Source organism: Myodes glareolus, chromosome 15 (genome assembly GCF_982192425.1).
Source record: "Myodes glareolus chromosome 15, mMyoGla1.1, whole genome shotgun sequence".
In the NCBI taxonomy this organism is placed as follows: Eukaryota; Metazoa; Chordata; class Mammalia; order Rodentia; family Cricetidae; genus Myodes; species Myodes glareolus.
The window spans coordinates 16,645,188-16,660,461 of NC_142040.1; the positions used below are offsets into that span (position 1 = coordinate 16,645,188).

General features: G+C 35.2%; 1 protein-coding gene across 2 annotated transcripts in view; it reads left to right on the forward strand.

Annotated features, from left to right (window-relative positions):
• Positions 1–15,274, forward strand: part of Edil3 (EGF like and discoidin domains 3) — a 445,087-nt gene that overhangs the window by 402,097 nt on the left and 27,716 nt on the right. For both annotated transcript variants that reach the window (XM_048455865.3, XM_048455864.3), the window contains one exon: positions 7,482–7,637. In XM_048455865.3, coding sequence (XP_048311822.1) covers positions 7,482–7,637 — 156 coding nt within the window. The remainder of the gene's footprint in view (positions 1–7,481; positions 7,638–15,274) is intronic.

The window sequence follows — 15,274 nt, forward strand, 5'->3', positions numbered from 1 at the left end:
TAGGGCTAAGAGATTCTTAAAAACCTAAGTGACAGCCTTGCTAGGGCAAACAAGGCCCTGACTGCTTGGTCCACCCTGTTCAGTATGGAGGAGCTGTTTGCTGCCTCTGAGAGCCACACTCACAGTCCAAATTTTAGGCATACATCCAGTTTATGTTGTCATTAAGCAAGTTGTAGCACTCTATTCACAAACCTCATTTAGATGCTCAGCCTCTTTGAAAGAGATAGATATTGCACTGGCAGCATGGGCCGAAAGCTGGCATTTCAAAACCATGTGGCTTTTTTTTTGTACTACTGCTGAATCAGAAAAGCATAAACTTAAATCTCTTAAAGGAGCTGCAACATGCCGCTAGCAAAATGCTGGCTACCAAGAAGCTGTGCTTAACTCTGTTCTTTTGTGTCTAAAATTACTTTTTAAGATATCACAGGTTTTTTTTTTTTTTTTGTGGATGTAGCTAGTACATGTTAGAGTGCCAAATAGTAGTATGGAAGCCAGTTGTTCATTTCCCAGGTGCCCAGACTGTCAAAATAACCATACAGAAACTGTATTGGTTAAATCACTAATTGACCCTTTTAGCTCTAACTTCTTATTGGCTAGATTTACATCTTAATTTAACCCATTTCCATTATTTTATATTTTACCATGAGGCTTATGGCCTACCAGCAAAGTTCTGGTGTGTCTGTTTCTGGTGGCAACTCCATGGCTTCTCTCTGACTTTGCATTCCTTCTCCCAGCATGCAGTTTAGTTTTCTCCACCTCTCTCTGTTTTACCCTTTCTGGCCAAGCCAGTTTCTCTATTAACCAATGGTAGTCACAGCATACAGGGGAGAATCTCACATCACTTCCCTTTTTCTGTTTAAATAAAAAAGGAAGGTTTTAACTTTAACATAGTAAAATTACATATCACAAAACAGCTAACAAGCAAGAATTACAGTTACAATATTTATATCTGATTTATCTTTTATTATAACTAAGGAAACTGTAAATATAAATTCTTCAACTCCATCAAAGACTCCAGAAGTATATAATACCACAGGAAGTACATTGTAAAGAACTTCCAAAATTCTAGAAATGATAGAGACATCTTGCTTCCTGAACAATCACCCAAAGTTCTTCTGTACCGTTGGGGCATCCATCTTTAACCTCTGGGTCCATAGTATCCAGAAGACTTTTCCACGAAGCAGGAAACTTTAAAGGTAGTTCTGCCTATATTGGCAGTTTGCCAGACACTTTCTACTATATCTTGCAGAATGTCTAGCAGAGTCTTTAATGAAGCAGGAAACCTGAAATCTCACGTTTAGGCAAATTCAGTAGTCATTATCCATGACTTCTGCATATCCATTTCTCATAACACACCATCAAGCAGTTCAGGCAAGAGCAATCTCTTGCCCAAATGTCTAGCAAACTCCATAAGGGGCCTCTTTAATGTCTGTCATCCTCTTGAAGTAGATTAGTGCTTCTAGGAGCAGATGTGTCTCATTGTCATAAAAACCTCCTAAGTTCTTAAACTTTTTTGTTTATGATTTTTGTTTTGGTTTTTTTTTTGTGGGGGGGGGGGGAGGATTGTCAAGACAGGGTTTCTCTGTAGCTTTGGAGCCTGTCCTAAAACTAGTTTTTGTAGCCCAGGTTAGCCTCAAACTCACAGAAATCTGCCTGGCTCTGCCTCCCGAGTGCTGAAACTAAAGACGTATGCCACCACCGCCCAGCTTCTTAAACATTTTAAATGCCATATTCTGTAGTCTTTGAAGAATGCCTATCCATTGGAAATCCATCTGTGTACATCTAGAAAACCTAACTAAAATGACTATAAGCTTGACTATTATAGATGATTATCTACTAACCTATGTTTCTTAATTATATATTACTTTTTAAATGAGCTTCACCACAATATCTTAATCAAGAGCAGGAATATACATATAACAAAATTGACCTTAAATTTATATCAGTAAACCAAGAATCCTAACAAAGCAAATCTCTATAGCATATCCCCCTTGAAATATAAATAATCATTTATATACAATATTTGGGAATATGGGCATAGTTCTCTATAAACTGCTTCTTACTGTTTAATGGGCAAAGCAATTTTTTGAGGGGTATTCAAGGTGACCTTTCAGGGGATCTTGGTCCATCAAATCACATTAGTCTCAAAGAATTCCATTGGTTCTCATCCTCTGTGGAAACAAAAGAAGAAGCTCTTTTCCAAAACAACATATCCTTAGACCCTTATTTTGAATTCCAGATACCTTTAAAATATATATGTTGGCTTAGCTTATCAGTCTCTACAATTAAACATCTCTCTGCAGTCAAAAAATTCAAAGAAAACACAATAGTATATACAATCCTGTCTTTCTGTGTATATTCCAACTTTATGTGGCTTTTATTACTGCTTTTAATCAATGACTGTCTCTACTCTGTCTCTTTAAAGACTTTACCTTTTTAAAAAAAAAATATTTACTTCTTTACTTCTTTTTATAACACTCCATATTCTTTTTCTTCTCTCTCCCAAGCCTATGTACAATTATCGAACACTGTGACCCATTTAGAGGTCTTTTATTAAGAATTTGTCTTTATTGTGTATCTGTAATTTTTTCTGACCAGGACTGCTTCTTAAAATGCTAAATGCTTCTTAAAAACCTAAGTAGTGGCATTGCTAGAGCAAACAAGGCCCTGCCTGCTTGCTCTGCCCAGTCCGACATGGATGGGCAGAGGTCTGTTTAGCATGAGGCATGCTTACAGTCCCTTTTTCTGGCACATAGCAGGTCTATATTGCCATTCAGCAAGCTGTAGCACTCTGCTCACAATCTCCATTTAAGTGCTGGGCCTCCCAAAAAGAGTCAGAGTTTATGCTAGCTGCACAGCCCATGACCAGGAAGCTGCTGTTTCAAAACTGCTTGGTTGTTTTCTGCTACTGCTGAATCAGAATGACCTTTCTTAAAGGAGCCTCAGCATTTCGCCAGCAAGCAAAGTCCATTAGGGAAAAAAAAAAATATGTGGCTAAACTTTGCTTTTTAGGGTCTAGAATTCCTTTCCAAGCCCTTTCAGGTTTTACAGGGATATAGTCAACCATGTTGGAGTGCTAATTTGTACTAAGTAGCTGTTTGCTCATTTCCCAGCTGGCCAGACTCCTGAAATAACCACACAGAAACTATACTAATTAAATCACTGCTTGACCTTTTCAGCTCTAACATCTTATTGACTAGCTTTTGCATCTTAATTTGACCCATTTCCATTATTTTATATTTTACCATGAGGCTCGTGGCCAACCAACAAGGTTCAGGCATGTCTGTCTCCAGTGGTGGCTCCATGCCTTCTCTCTGACTCCTCCTTTTTTCTCCCAGTATTCAGTTTAGTTTTCACCACCTATCTCTACTCTACCCTATCACAGGCCTAAAACAGTTTTGTTTTGTTTTTTTTTTAATTACCATTGGTATTCACAGCATACGGAGGGGAATTCCACATCAGGAGTTTTTTGTTTGTTTGTTTTTCTTTTTCCTTTATTCTTTAAAACAATCTTTTCTCACTTTACATACTCCCTCCCCACCTTCTACTACATGCCCATTTCACCCACCCAGCCCATCCCCAATTCACTCAGAGAATGTAAGCTTGCCCATTGGGAGTCAACAAAATCCGGAACATCACTTTCAGGTAGGATCAAGGCCTTTCTTCCTACATGTAGACTGAGCAAGGTATTCCTCCAAAGAGAGTGAGCTCAAAAAAGTCAGTTCAAGCACTAGGGATAAATCATTACCCCACTACAACTTGCCCCACAGACTACCCCAGCCATACAACTGTCACCCACATTGAGATGGCCTACTTTGGTCCTATACATGTTGTCCCACTGTCAGTCCTGAGTCAGTGAGCTCACACTAGCTTAGGTCAAATGTTTTTATGGATATTCCCATCATAATCTTGACCCCTGTCCTTACATTATTGCTTCTCACTGTCTTCTACTGGACTCTGGGAGCTTTGACCATTGCTTAGCTGTGGATCTCAGCATTGCCTTTCATCAGTTGTTGGACAAAAGTTCTATGACGACAATTAAGGTAGTCATCAATCTGACTACAGAGCAAGGTCAGTTCAGGCACCTTCTCCACTATTGCTTAGGGTCTTAGATACAGTCACCCTTGTGTATTTCTGGGAAAATTTTTACTAACGGGTTTCTTACTGTCTCCATAATGGCTCCCTCAATCAAGTCATCTCTTTCCTTGTTCTCTCTCTGTCCTCCACCATCTGCATCTTGGTCACCCTGTTCCTTCATGTTCTCTTTCCTAATCTTCTTCTCCCCTTTTCTTCCCCTTCTTCTCTCTCTTTGCCTCCACCCCCATGTTCCCAATTGTCTCATGAGAAATTATCAGTTCCCCTTTCTGGGGATATTTATATGTGTCTCTCTTAAGGTCCTCCTTGTTTCCTAGTTCTCTGGATCATTGACAATAGGCTGTGTTTTTTTTTATTTGTGTTTAATATCCGCTTATGAATGAATATAAACCATGTTTGTCTTTCTGGGTCTAGTTTACCTCACGGGATGTTTTATTTCTAGTTCCATGCACATACCTGCAAATTTTAAGATGTCATTGTTTTTTACCACTGAGTAGTACTCCTTTTTGTACATGTACCACGTTTTCTTTATCCATTCTTCGGTTGAGGGACATCTAAGTTGTTTCCAGATTCTGGCTATTATGAATAATACTGTTGAACACAGTTGAGCAAATGTCCTTGTGGTATGAGTTTGTATCCTTTGCATATATGCCCAAGAGTGGTATTGTTGGGTCTTGAGGTAGATGATTCACAACTTTCTGAGAATTGAGACTTCATCTTGAGGGAATTTTCCTATGATGAGTATGAAGTATCCCTCTCCATCATTTTGATGGATTTTAGTTTCAAATATATTCTGTTAGCTGTTAGGATAGCTATAACCACTTGTTTTTTAGGTCCATTTGGCTAGAAAAATTTTCCCAACCCTTCAATCTTAGGTAATGTCTGTCTTTGAGTTTTAGGTGTGTTTCTTATATGCAGCAGAAGAACGGATTCTATTTTCGTATCCATTCTGTTAGCCTGTGGCTTTTTAAAGGTGGATTGAAGCCATCAACACTAAGAGATACTAATGACCAGTGATTACTAATTCTATTATTTTTTGGAGTTTTTTGTGTATTTCTCTTCTTTGGGATGTGATGGTATGAAGTTATTTGTTGCCTGTGATTTTGTAACTGCAGCTAACTTCCTTGGGTTAGAGATTTCCTTCTAATAATTTCTGTAAGACTTGATTCGTGGATAGGTCTGATTTAAATAAGATTTTGTCACGAAATATCTTGTTTACTCTGTCTGTGGGTGGTTGAAAGCTTTGCTGAGTATAGTAGTCTAGACTGGCATTCATGGTCTCTTAGTGTCTACAGCACATCTTCCAGGACCTTCTGGCTTTCAGAGTTTCCATTGAGAATTCAGACATAATTTTGATAGGCATGCCTTTATAGGTTTCTTAGCCTTTTTCCTTTGCAGTTCTTAATATTTTCTTTATTCTGTATGTTTTTTATATGATTGTTATATGGCAAGGGAACTTTTTTTTGGCCAATCTCTTTGGTGTTCTGTAGCATTCTTGTATCATTGTCATATCCTTCCATAGTTTTTAAAATTTTTCTTGAATGATTTTGTTGAATTTATTTTCTGTGACTTTGAGCTGGAGTTCTTCTATGCCTGGTATACTTAAGTTTGGCCTTTTCATAGTGGCCCAGGCTTTATGAATGCTTTGTGTTAAGAATTTGTTGGATTTAGCATTCTCTTTGACCGATGAATTTATTTTCTTTTTCATATCTTCAACACCTGAGATATTCTCTTCCATCTCTTGTATTCTGTTGGTTATACTTGTATCTGTAGTTTCTGTTCATTTACCTAGATTTTCCATTTCCCAAATTCCCCTAGTTTGTGTGTTCTTTATTGACTATTTAAATTTTCATGTTTTGAACTGTTTGAACTGTTTTGCTTCAGTTTTTTTGATTGTTTTTTTCTTGATTTTCTTGACTTTCTTTAAGAGATTTATTGATTTCTTCCAATTTTTTGTCTTTTCCTCCATTTTTAAGGGATTTTTTCATTTCCTCTTTAAGGATTTCTATCATCTTCATAAAGTTATATTAAGGTCATTTCTTCTGCTTATTTTTGGGTTAGGATTTTCATGTGTCCCTGTTGTAGGAGCACTACATTTGGGCATTATGATATTACTCTTTAGGTTGTTGTATGTATTCTTGCATTGGTGCCAACCCATCTCCTCTTCCAATTGGTGCAGGCAGTTTCTTTGCCTCTTGGTCTAATCCTTGCAGTCAGTGTCTGTGTCTCAGGGATCCCCTCTTGAACTGACCATTGCAGTTGCTGTCTGTGTCTCAGGAACCGTTCCTGATCTGCTCTGTACTGTCACTTTCTGTGTCTCAGGGAGCTTCTGAGTTCTCTGTGGATGGGTGAGTTTGGAGGCAAAGTGAAACTTACAGATTACAGGGTCTAATGGGGGTGTTGGGCATCCTGCTGCAGGAGTCCTGCCCACTGAAAGACTCCTGCAGCTAAGTAAGTGGAGGAGGGGCCTGAAGTTTTGCCCCAGGGCCTCATGCCTAGAGACTGGGATGTCCAGCTGGGGAGCTAGTCACTCACTTCTTGATCAACTCTGTGTAGTCACAGTCTGTGTCTCAGGGAGCTGCTGAGGTCACAGGGGATGAGTGAGTTTGTGGACAGAGTGGACCTTTTTGATTACCAGGTCTGATGTTGTGGCAGCCTGCATGCAGGAGACATGCCTGTTAATCAGCTAGTACAGATGACTAATAGAATATTTTCATAGTTTGTTTTCACCATATTTCAGGAAAACCAAAATTCAATAACCTAGAAGTACAGTTAGATTCTCGTATTATTAATTCTTCATTGTCCTTCCTTTTCACCAGTTGCCCTTATATATGTCCTTCAGTTTTGAACACTTGATTCTATCCTCAAATTATTTATGAGTATAGCTTTCTGAAAGGGGATTCTCAATGCAAAATGATTGCTATCAATCAATTATACAGTCCTGAATTCAACAAAATTCACGGGAGTCATATATTGTTTGTATTCCTCTTTGTGAAGAAATAGTTTGTCTTTAATTGACCACATACTATATTACTTTGTTTTTCTGTGATTGAATTGATCGCTAAATCTGTACATTAATTTATGATCACAAATGTTCAAGGTCAGTGTCATATGGTAACACAACAAGTGAACCAGTTTAATATAAGAAGCTCTGGTAAGCTAAACTGACCATCACTTTATTTTAAAGTGTTCCACATGGTGGATGAAGACATCTTAGACTAAATATCTAATGGCAAGATACAAATATAAGTCAATGATAAATGCATTCATCTTTTTCAAAGTACAAATAACCAGGAGGATTTTTCTCTTAGCATTTCTGTTTTTTAATCTCTTGAGTTCAGTGGGTTAATTCATTCCATTTAATGACTGTGCTCTTCCCTTTTTAGGTCGATCTTCTTGTCCCTACCAAAGTGACAGGCATCATCACACAAGGAGCTAAGGATTTTGGTCATGTGCAGTTTGTCGGTTCATACAAACTAGCCTACAGCAATGATGGTGAGCATTGGACTGTGTACCAGGATGAAAAACAGAGAAAAGATAAGGTAAGTGGTCTACGTGCTTTGTAGAGTGAAGGGTCAGTCTCTGGTTATATTTTTAATGGAAAATGATTTTATGCAATATATTTTAATCATGGTTTCCATTTTCCCAACTTCTGTTCTTTCTCTCTCTCTTTAGAAAACAAAGCAGACAAACAGGCAAAAAGCATACATAATAAAAAGAAAGAAAAGACAAGAAACATATAAGCACACACATACACGCACACATATATACACACACACACACACACAAACACACATCCTTTAAAACACAAAACTGCAAAGCATACTGTTTAGCAAAGAGTAAGTAATGAAAAGAATGCCATATCAATTTTGAATATATTCTAAAAATAAAGACAATGCATACAATTAACCATGCTAAATAAAAATTTAAAATAAGAAAGCTTTCAGTAGAGATTATGATAGTGAAACCTATTTACTAATAAAGTAAATATTTTTATTAATAAAAATTTCCCATACTATACAGCAAGACATGGGTATCTAAAATTTACTTTATATCTTCCAAACTTAGAAAAGGAATGACAGAGCCAGGTGGTGGTGGTGCATGCCTTTAATCCCAGCACTTGGGAGGCAGAGTCAGGTGGATCTTTGTGAGTTTGTGGCCAGCCTGATCTAAAGAGCTAGTTCCAGGACAGGCACCAAAGAAGAGAAGCCCTGTCTCAAAAGAAAAAAAGAAAGAAAGAAAATGAATGACAATTATTCATAGTTAAGATATGTTTACTGTTAAGACAAATATTATTATTATTTTATAAATAAATTGGTGGTATTATGATAGGCTTCTTGAGCCTCCTTATTCCCCAGAGAAAGGTGAGTGTGCTATCTGCCCATTCCCACAACCCCACAATCAGATGCAGTAGGGAGTCGAAGTCAAAGCAGGAACTCAGTTTATTACTTTGAGCCTATGCTTATAAAGGTTAAGTGACACCCTGTGATGTAAGAGTACCTCCAGCCAATGAGGAGCCAAACCCTCCCCTTGGCTGGTGGGACATCTACCCAGTTTTTGCTGTCTCATCCTCACTCAAACTTGAGGCAGACTTTTCTCTCTCCTACAGGACCCAAAGTCTAAGTCCTCAACTTGAGCCAGGCTTTTTTCTGTCCTATAGGCCTCGAGGTACAAACCCTGAGATAATTTTGGCCTAACACTATTACAAGAAACATTCACTTGAGAAAAATATTTCAGTTTGTAATTGTTCTATTTTATTCATATTTCCTCGATTATGTAACAAATAGACACTTTAGAGATAGACAAATTTTGAAGACTGTGCTAGATCATCCAAGTAAAACAAATTCTTCTTGCAAAGTTTGCTTTTGTATATTATAACTTGGAAATTTAAATTTTCCTAGAAATAAATCATGTGGTTTTTTTTGACTATAAACACCCTATAGTTCTTTGAATATGAAATTCTTATTTATTATCTTCTGGTCCCCTGGAACTCTTCATTTATCAACTGATACCAATTTCTGTGGAACTCTGGAAACAAAAAGGCTTAGAGATTGGTGCCTGATTCTGGCTGCATATTATAATTCAAACCCAAGTAGACCCAAGGCATTGCATTGAGTGATTAGTTATCGACCTTTATACAGAGCCTGAGACTTCAGAAGATATCAATTGAAACACATAGCTCAAGGGTTAGGGTAAAGTTTAAGAAACTCACACATTACAAATGTCTCTGAGTCAATAACTTTTTATGTTAGGTAAGGCCTGTGTATCCTTGCTATTGGTATATTAAGAAGCAACAGAAAGCTCGAGAAAAATTTTCTTACTCAAATGGTCAAGACAGAGAATGTATAAATCCGCTCAGAAATCCATAGGCTTGGAAAGCTATTTCAGTGAGACACTAGATTGCATTCAGTTTAAAGAAGCTCGTTTAGTAGAAACCGTTTTAGGTTATGATTTAAACTGCCCACATCTGTTTGTGTTTTCATATTTGTAAATAAACCACTTAACAGTTCAGAATACATACATGTTTTTACATTTTAAAATCTCAGATGCTCTTATGGTATCACATTAAGTTCTTCACGTGCTTTATAGAACAAAGTTCTATTTTTGAATGGAAAAAAAGAATTCACGCAGTAGATTCTGATCATGTCATCACTTTTATCCAGCTTTTCCCAGATACCCCCAACTGCCACATCCACCTAACTTATATTTTAGTTTAGAACGACTACTGTTTTATTCTACAAAGTAAACTAATGTTATATTTTACAATCAGTGGCATCTCAGATCAAATGCATATTGAATATTTTGTTTAAAATGCCTTCAAATTTATTTTATGACCTACAAACAAAATTTTGCAGCAAATGTTTTTTATAAGTAATAATTTTCCTCCTTTGAGGCTTTACAGACACTGTTCTGTAGAGTTATGTGCCTCATGAAATGCAGGTTTTAAACTTCATACTTTAAACTTCATATGTGAATTAGTCTTGGAATTGGTTTTAAGATAGAGATGTCTCTTAAACTATTTTCAATATGTACTCAAAATAAATAGTAGTTAAGTCTTTACAATCAGTGGGGCATGGCGACACATGCATATGATCCCAGGAAACTGAGGCAAGAGATTTGGCACAAACTCAAGGCTAACCTGGGATATTGTATGACTCTATTTCGGAAACACAAAACCTAAAACAAAAGAACAAGTAAGCATTCATTTGTTGAAATACTTATTTCTATTTACATTTGAGATGTAAATTAATGCTTATTTTTAAATATTTTAAACTGTTTTACTGATAGTCTATGTATTTGATAATGAATGCACTTGATCTTGTTATCACAGCTAGAAACATATGCAAATGCATTCTGTGAAGCTGCTGACACTATTGCTAAGTTGATAATGTTATTCAAGTTCTCTGTATCCTACTGGTGTTTCATCTGCTGACTGTTACTGAGAGTAATATGACTATCTCTCATTATTACTATGGGTTTGCCTGTTATTTTTGCCTTGTCATCTTAGTTGCTTTCATATATTAGCACAAAGAAGGTCTTATTGTCGTTTAAACATTAAGTGACTCATATCTTACAATATTTTCCCTATAAAATGTATTTCATCAAGCACTGATAAAGATAATACAGCATTTGAAAACATTACCTCCAGAAAATGTACTGTATTTTACTTATATAAAATACATTTGAGATGAAATTCTTTGTATAGATAGTGGGATTTCTGAGTCCAATCTAACTCTACTTTGAAAACAAACAAAAACAAGCTTTCAAGTCATTTATATTTGATGTTAGTATTGTGCAAATAGTTTTCAATTAATCATTTGAGTATTTATTTCCTATATATTGTAGTTTTTAATTTTTTGTTCTCCATTTGAAGAAGTTCAAAATTTTAGTGATTCTATTTGATGCAATATTTTAAACTACAATATTTTATTATTTTAGCTAATTTATTGGGATTTAAGGTATACATTTAAACTACTCAAACCCAATTTAAAATGAATATAAAGCCCCAGAGTATTAATCCTATAAACAAAATAAAACAGATGTTAGAAATAAAGCCATACACTAGAAAACTATTATCACTGTATTTAATACTAATATTAGTTTCTTATTTAGAGTGTTATTGCTATGAAGAGACCCCATGGCCATAAAGAAAAACATTTAATTGGGGTTGGCTCACAGTTCAGCAGTCTAGTCCATCATCATCTTGTCAGGAAGCATGACATAGGCAGACATGGTTCCAAGTAGCTTAGAGTTTCATATCCTGATCCTTAGGCACCAGGAAAAGTGACACTGGGCCTGGCTTGAACATCTGAAATCTCAAAGTCCACGCCCAGTGATACAGTTCTTCCAACAAGGCCACACCCATTCCAACAAGGCCATGCCTCCTAATAGTGCCACTTCTGAGACTATGAGGGACATTTTCATGAAGAACACAAAAATGCTTTTATTAGTATTATTTGGGACAAGTCTCACAGTGTAACCCTGACGAGGCTTAAGCTCATTACCCCTAATGCAGTCTTTCAGCAGGACCGAGATTGCTGGAGTATGTCTCCTCTGTTTATTTTGTGGCCAGTATTTTCAAATAGCATTTGTAGGAGATAAATGTAAACTTACTAATCAGCTTGGAAAATTATAAAAGTAGATTAAAATTGCATATTCAATGATACAATATATGTGGAAAATATATGATTTAGCAATCTATACAGTGTAAATATAATTTGAAACAAACTATTTTGAACTAAGTCTCTGTCACCCTCCTTCCCCCACTCCTCTCTCTCTCTCTCTCTCTCTCTATATATATATATATATATATAAAATGTATTATTATACATATATATACATATATTATATATGTGTGTGTGTGTGTGTGTGAGCTTCATTTCATTTTCTTTTCTTTGGGCATGTTTTGTCTTATTTGTTTTCTTGTGGTTCTCTGACTTATTCTTATTTTTATTTGAGAGAAAAAGAAGATAAACAGGTAAATAAGAAAGTGAGAAGGATCAAGGGGTAGTTGGTGTGTGTGGGGAGGAACTTGATCAAAATATATTGTATGAAAAAATACCACTTAAGCATTATAAACCCTTGACTGCTGGTTTTACAATTGAATTTGAGAGTTTGCTTAAACTATTACAACCTACTAAGTACACTTAAAAACTTAATATTACCTTATTATTTAATATAAAATAGTAATTTAAGTGGGGTCAAATAATATTACCCAAATGTATCTTTTATACAAACAGTGGAACTAAAGGGCTTTATAATCCTTACATAGAAGAGCGACTAACAAAACCAGAACAAGGGTATGTTGTATACATTCTTTAAACACTGTCAACCAAATTGTGTGTTCTCGATAGATTTGAAAACATTTCCTTTATTTTGTAAACACTGTTGTATAGATTTTATCTTTTTTTCTTTTAAAGAGTGTCCAATGTAAATAGATACTGTACTTTCATTTCCTAGTGACTGAGTCCCAAATAATCACACAGAAACTATATTAATTATAACACTATTTGGTCAATGGCTTAGGCATATTACTAGGTAGCTATTACACTTAAATTAACAAACTAAATTTCTATTGATTTGTGTATCACCATGAGGATTCTGTTTACTGGTAAAATTCTGGCATCCTTCTCCTTTGGCAGCTACATGGTGGTTGCCTGATTCTGCCTTCTTTTTTTCTGTATTCATTTTAACTTTCCTGTCTAGCTATATTCTGCCCTTCCATAAACCAAAGCAGCTTCTTTATTAACCAATGGTAATAAAATATATTCATAGCATACAGTGGGGAATCTCACATCATTTCCTCTTCCCTGTCTTAATAAAAAGAAAGGTTTTAACTTTAATATAGTAAAATTACATATATAAAACAGTTATCAAGCAAGAACTATAGCTACAATATTTAGTCCGTTTACATTTGGCAAAATAAGGAAAATACTTTATTATCCATCCTATCTTTGAGAGTCTAAAGTTTTATATCTAATTTATCTTTTATCATAACTAAGGAAAACTGTAATTATAACTATCTGTTTTCAACTCCATCAAAGACTCCAGTAGGATGTAATATAACCTAAGTAAATAGGAAGTGCATTGTAAACACTTCCAAAGTCTCAGAAACGAGAGAGACATCTTACTGCCTGGACAATAACCCAAAGTTTTTTTTATAATGAAGGGAGATCCATCTTCAACCTATAGGCTCAAAATATCTAGCAGACTTTTCATTGAAACAGGAAATTTGAAGACCTCTTCTGCCTATTGGCAGTTTGTCGGTCACTTTCCTTTATATCCTGCAGAGTGTCTGACATCATCTTTGATGGAGCAGGAACCCTGAAGTACTGTCTCACCTTCTTTTGTCAATTTCAGCAGTCATCTTTGATCCTGCTTGTCCAGTTTATATAACGTACTATCAATCATTCCAGGCAAGAGCAGTTTCTTGCCCAAATGGCTAGCATTGTCAGACTGAAGTCAAATTTCATAACGAACTCTTTCAATTACTATCAACCTCTCTGAAATAATTGGTGCTTCCAGAAGCAGACACATTTCACTATTGAGAAAAGTTTAAGTTCTTAAAAATTTTTATATTTTATTTTTTAAAATAATTTTAATAATTTTATAATTATAATTAATTATAATTTAATAATTATAATTTTATTATAATTTAATAATATGATATTTAATAATAATTAATAATAATTATTATTAATAATTTAATGATAATATATTATTATATAGTGTATAATAATATACTATTAAATTTAATAATTTAATTATTATAATTTAATAATTATTAAAACTTTAATAATTATTATATTATATTGTAGGTCTTTGAAGTGGTGAAGATTATCTACCTAACTGAAATATAACTCTGTGTATCTAGAAAAATAACTAATACAATCAAAAGTTTGATTATTGTAGATGACTTGATGTTAATCTGCATTAGTTAATTGTACATTACATTTTTAAAAGGACTGTGTAAACAAAACACCTTAAACAGGAGTATAAACATACTTATTAAAAAATTAACCTCAGATTTGTATAAATAAGCCAAAGTCCATACCAATGTAAAATATTCTTTTCTATATCACACCCTCCTCCTCCTATTTATTTTAGAAAGAGATTGACTGTGACCACTAACCACTTATAACCAACCCCTTTAAATAAAAACAAACATTTATGGACAATTACTTTTGGAATTTGGGCATTGTTTTCTCCATACTGCTTCCTGCTGTTTGTTGGACAAAGTATTTTTAGGATATCTCTTTCCTTTCTCTCTATACCTGTCCTTCTCTTATCTCAACCATCCCATTCCCTCAACTTCTTCTCCTCCCTCCTTTTCTCTCCTTCTGCTCTCCCTCCCCCCACCCCAAATTTCCTGATGAGATCTTGTCTATTTCCCCTTCCCAGGGGGATCTCTATATGTTTCTCTTAGGGTTTATCTTTTGCTTTATGGCTATTATCTACTAATGAGTGAATAAAACTATGTTTGTCTTTTTTGATCTGTGTTACCACACTCAGAATTTTTTCTAGTTCCTTCTATTTGTATGGGAATTTCAAGATGTCACTGTTTTTTTGAAGGGTGGGGGGTGTTGTTGTTGTTTTTACTATTGTGTAAATGTGTCACATTTTCTTCATCTGTTCTTCAGTTGAGGGGCATTTAGGTTGTTTCCAGGTTCTGACTTTTACAAATAATATGCTACTATGAACATAGTTGAACAAAGGTCCTTGTAGTATGAATGAGTATCCTTTGGGTATATGACCAAGAGTAGAATTGCTGGGTCTTGAGGCAGGTTAATTTCCAATTTTATGAGAAACTCCCATACTGATTTCTGAAGTGGTTGTAAAAGTTTGCATTCCCACCAGCAATGGAAGAGTGTTTCTCTTACTTTGTATCCTCTCCAACATAAGCTGTCATTAGTACTTTTGATCTTAGCCCTAACTCTGCCTTCTTTCTCCATGCATTCTGTTTAGTTTTCATTCCTAGCTATATTCTGCCCTGTCATAGACTAAAGCAGTTTATTTATTAACTAAGAGGAATTAAACATATTCACAGCATGCAGAAGGTAAACCCATATCAGCCAAACACAGTATACCAATGATTTTCTTTCCGAACTTGAATAAGCCATGTGCAATAGATTCTTCACATTTTATACATATTATTTTGTACGCCTGCATTTCATCAGAA